The 1,921-nt window shown below is 60.2% G+C and overlaps 1 protein-coding gene across 1 annotated transcript in view; it reads left to right on the top strand.

Annotated features, from left to right (window-relative positions):
* Positions 1 to 1,779: 1,779 nt before the first annotated feature.
* The window catches only part of FOXI2 (forkhead box I2), a 1,569-nt gene continuing 1,427 nt past the window's right edge, over positions 1,780 to 1,921 (top strand). The window contains 1 exon segment of the mRNA XM_004695865.1: positions 1,780 to 1,914. Coding sequence (XP_004695922.1) covers positions 1,780 to 1,914 — 135 coding nt within the window.

Genomic DNA, 1,921 nt, shown 5'->3' with positions numbered 1-1,921 from the left:
TTACAACCCGCCCTTCTATCAAATAAATGCCCTTCGGAGCATGAGGTCCAGCTGGTCACTACGCTGTTGGAGGGGATTCCAGGCAGTCCTCAGGCAAACATATGAGCTCATATGGACAGGACGCAGACCCTCTGTGGCCGACTGGCCACTTCCTCTGAGCACCTTTCCATTAGGGAGCAGGGCGGTAGCCTTTGACGTTTCATTCAAAAACATCTTTCCTGATGATGCTGAACTCTGCGCAATTCTCCCCTCTGGCTGTGGGACCACTCACCACCAGGCGCCTCTAGCTACCTGTGCTCCAGGTGAGTAAGGGTTTTCCTCATTGGCTTCCGCTGCAGGACACAGACTCCGACTGTCCACTAGATGGCGCTGCAGCCACATCATTAGGGACTGGACTCAGGAGAGCCGCCGGCCCCAGAGGAGATTCTTGGCCTTCCCCACTTTACTCCCAGGTTTACTCCCAGGTGGGGTTACTCTTTATCTTTACAATAAATGCAAGACATGCGTATTAGAAAATACTTTGGGGGAAAGACTAGCAAAGGAAAAGAGGCACCCTGACAAAGCGCCACTCTAGTAACGTGTACTTACCCGGAAATGGGCAACGGGGCTTATTCCCTTTACTCCCTGGGGAGGGGAGGACCTGGCAGTGGCTGTCACAGTGTTTGAGTGAGGACACTGAGGACACTAAGTACACAGGACTGCACAGTGACTGGCAAGGCCTGGCACAGGTAAAGGTGTTCATCCTCACGGAGCATCAGGGAGAGCGAATCAGACCTCCAGTATCGCCTCGCAGTGCCTACCGCGTGGCTACCGAAGAGGCAAGGGACAGCAGGTGTTGGCGGAGGTGTGAAGAAAGGGGCCCCCCGCCCTGAGGCCGTGTGAACTGGAGCGGTCGCCTGGGATGACAGCACGGAGGCCCCGGAAGCCTCGGGAGGAAACAGCCGCTGGCGGCCCCAGCCCCGGCCGGGTGCAAGCGTTACTCTTGTTCCTACGCTTGTTTGTATTATTAGTTAATGCTGCTAATCTTTTCAGGTGCCTAACTTGTAAGTTAGCTTTATCATGGTCTGCATGCGGGGGAAATACACGGTAGATACGGAGTTTGGTGCTGTCTGTAGTTTTGGGCACGCTTGGGGGCTCAGGACAAATCCCCCGAGGCAAAGGCAGAGACCATTTTAACGAGCTTGGCACCGGGACAGCTGGGGCTGTTCTAAAAATAGCACGCAGGGGAGAGGAGACAGTGCCCAGGAAAGCTCGCGGGCGCACTAGATTCTGATTTGAAAAAAGGGAAAACAGCTAGAAAGTTCCAGATCCCGCAGGGCAGGCTCCCCACGGAAGCAGGGGCATGCAGCCGAGGACCAGGCCCTGATGCAAGCTCGGGAGACCAGACCGGCCCCTGCCTTGCTCCGGGCCCGGGCTGTGGGGTGCAAAACCCAGCAAGCCCAGCACCCTGCCGTCCAGGGCCCAGGCCCCATGGCTACTCCAGGGACTCAGCTCCCTGGTGCAGCGGGCACAGGGCGGCCTCCCTGCAGTGGCTCAGCCAGGTCCTGGGAAACCAGGGCCCCAGAAAGCTGGTAGGCGGGCACAGAGACTGGGCACAAGACCAGAGGGGGAGGGGGCTCACCAAGGGCCACCTGCTGGGCTCTGGCCCGAGGCATTTAAAGGGCAGAGGCGGACCAGGGGCTGCACCTGGGCGCTGCAGCCACCAAGCTGGGCAGGTGCCGGTGCGTGAACTTCTGCAGGCGCCGCCCCAGCCCAGCCCCAGCACCGGCGGGGCGGGACATGTCCGCCTGCTGTGAGCGCTCCTGGGTCTGCCCGACCCACAGCCAGGTCCGGGCCGCCTCGCACCGGCACCCTCCGCCCTATGCGCGCTGGGACCTGGGCGCCGAAGCCCTCTGCCCGCGCCGGTGGCCCAAGGCGCCTC

The sequence above is a fragment of the Condylura cristata genome, unplaced genomic scaffold, assembly GCF_000260355.1.
Source record: "Condylura cristata isolate star-nosed mole 26May11 unplaced genomic scaffold, ConCri1.0 scaffold00011, whole genome shotgun sequence".
NCBI classification, from domain to species: Eukaryota; Metazoa; Chordata; class Mammalia; order Eulipotyphla; family Talpidae; genus Condylura; species Condylura cristata.
The sequence above is the reverse complement of the archived record's forward strand: the minus strand, read 5'-3'. Positions and strand labels throughout refer to the sequence as shown.